General features: G+C 36.3%; 2 protein-coding genes across 2 annotated transcripts in view; one reads left to right on the top strand and one right to left on the bottom strand.

The window, feature by feature from the left end:
• Window positions 1–290: 290 nt before the first annotated feature.
• Window positions 291–627, bottom strand: SARC_05512 (hypothetical protein; the record flags this gene model as incomplete). The annotated part of the gene is made up of 2 exons (XM_014300619.1): window positions 291–342; window positions 392–627. The coding sequence occupies 2 exons, from the start codon at window positions 625–627 to the stop codon at window positions 291–293; spliced, it is 288 nt and encodes a 95-aa protein (XP_014156094.1).
• A 744-nt stretch (window positions 628–1,371) lies between these two features.
• SARC_05511 (hypothetical protein) overlaps window positions 1,372–1,865 on the top strand; it is a gene marked incomplete at its 3' end in the record, with an annotated part of 2,483 nt that continues 1,989 nt past the window's right edge. The window contains exon 1 of the mRNA XM_014300618.1: window positions 1,372–1,639. Within this exon, the coding sequence (XP_014156093.1) occupies window positions 1,527–1,639 (113 nt within the window). The remainder of the gene's footprint in view (window positions 1,640–1,865) is intronic.

Raw genomic sequence — 1,865 nt, 5'->3', positions numbered from 1 at the left:
TATATGTATGTATGTATGTATGTATGTATGTATGTATGTATATATATACATATATATAAATATATATATATATATACATATATACATATACATCATTTTGGTTTATATCTATGCAAGGACATTTACATGTATGCAATTAGAACATACACTGTTGTACAGGTATCTTATCGACATATATATCGATGAAGTATAATAAAGCATTTATATCGCACGTGCACGTCATTAGTTAATCAAATATCATCGCGCGTGCGTCAACAAATTTTTTCCGTAGCTAACAATATGCATCTATATCATTTAAGGACAAGGGGTACATAAAATTCATCAGCAATTATTGAGGCAGCTCTGCGTACATCAACCGTCTTATATTTATTTAAATGGGGTACCTGCATACCTTCTTGGGATCTTTCTTGGAATAGCGCCGCTGAACACTGAGTTTAGTACCACACGAATGGTCTCACCCGATCGCAAATGAGAGTGTAAATCCGCCATAGACTGAACATCTGAAGGCAGCAGGCATAGTGCTGATAATTTGCGAACTACATTCGATAAATTAGGGGAGGATCGATAGCCATTTTTGGATGTGATGCTGGACATCCGTTCCTTTCGGGTTGATATGGGTGACTGCATGTTGTCCACAAGTTTATATATACAGATTGAAGTTGTATATTATAAACTGGCAGGATAGAGACATGCGCGGGTGTTGTATTGCAGCCAGCATAGGTTTAAGTTCTAAGGTAATAATGTTCTAATGCAATCAAAGTATTGGGTTTTAACTGTGTATTGTGAGTGTGAGGATATATAGAGGTGAACGACCGGTGTGTATAGTCTACTCTCAAGAGGGCACCATAGAACACAAATCCCACATATTCTTTTCCACACAAAAGATGCAAAATACAGAACAAACAAACGTACAGTAACTTTAACTATCCCGAGCAACGTCATGAACTCAATTCTGATTCGCGCTACTTGTCTGTTGGGAAAAACCTAATCGTTAAGATCTTGACGGTCAATTTTCTAATACAGCTTTTCTAATCTTCCAATAGAAATTGCACACATGTTGTTGAAAATTAGGTTGAAATATTTCGTTGGAAATGTATATAGCACAATATTTTGTCTTTTTTAAAAGATGACTTAAACTTGTATTTTGAATGCTTACTGGGATATAAATTGCGACAAACACTAAACAGGAGCACTTTTTCTTCTTCTGTTTTTAACTAAATTTCGGTTTTGAATCGAACATCAGATTTTATTCTAAAAAACCGTTCGGATTTTTGACACGAACCCTGCGATGACACTTCTGTAAAAATGTCACCTATAAACTCTTGCAAGTGATATCATTATAAGGACTATGTATTAAAAGTAGTTTAGAAGGGCGGAAAGGTGATGTACAACTGCATGCTGCATGGGTCATCTAGTAGAGAACACTAGCTAAGTCGACTGACAGACAGCATACGGACCCCAGATTCCACCGTAACGTACAAACGGTCGACTTATCCGAGTGCCATTTAAAATATCTCACTGACAAAATGGCTAGCGCATGGGAGCTAGCATGTAAAACGGGAGACCTGGCCGAATGTGTGAATGTCAGTGCTGGCTTAGACATCGCGGAAAAAAATGAAGGTCTGAAGAAAAGTTCTAGGTATGGGGAGTACCAATAATAGTTTGTGCTCTCGGCTTCAGATGCCGATGCCTATACAAAGACCAAAACACGAATATGTACTCAGATATAGATATACTCATATATTATGAATATACATGTACATTATGAAATCAATTTGCTGGAAGATGTGCTTGAGTAAACTATATATATATATATATATATATATATATATATATTGTGTCGTGTGTGTGTAGTAACGTAGTAG

This window comes from Sphaeroforma arctica (assembly GCF_001186125.1).
Source record: "Sphaeroforma arctica JP610 unplaced genomic scaffold supercont1.354, whole genome shotgun sequence".
Lineage (NCBI taxonomy): Eukaryota > Ichthyosporea > Ichthyophonida > Sphaeroforma > Sphaeroforma arctica.
Note: the sequence above shows the minus strand (reverse complement) of the source record. Positions and strands in the feature narration are given on the sequence as shown.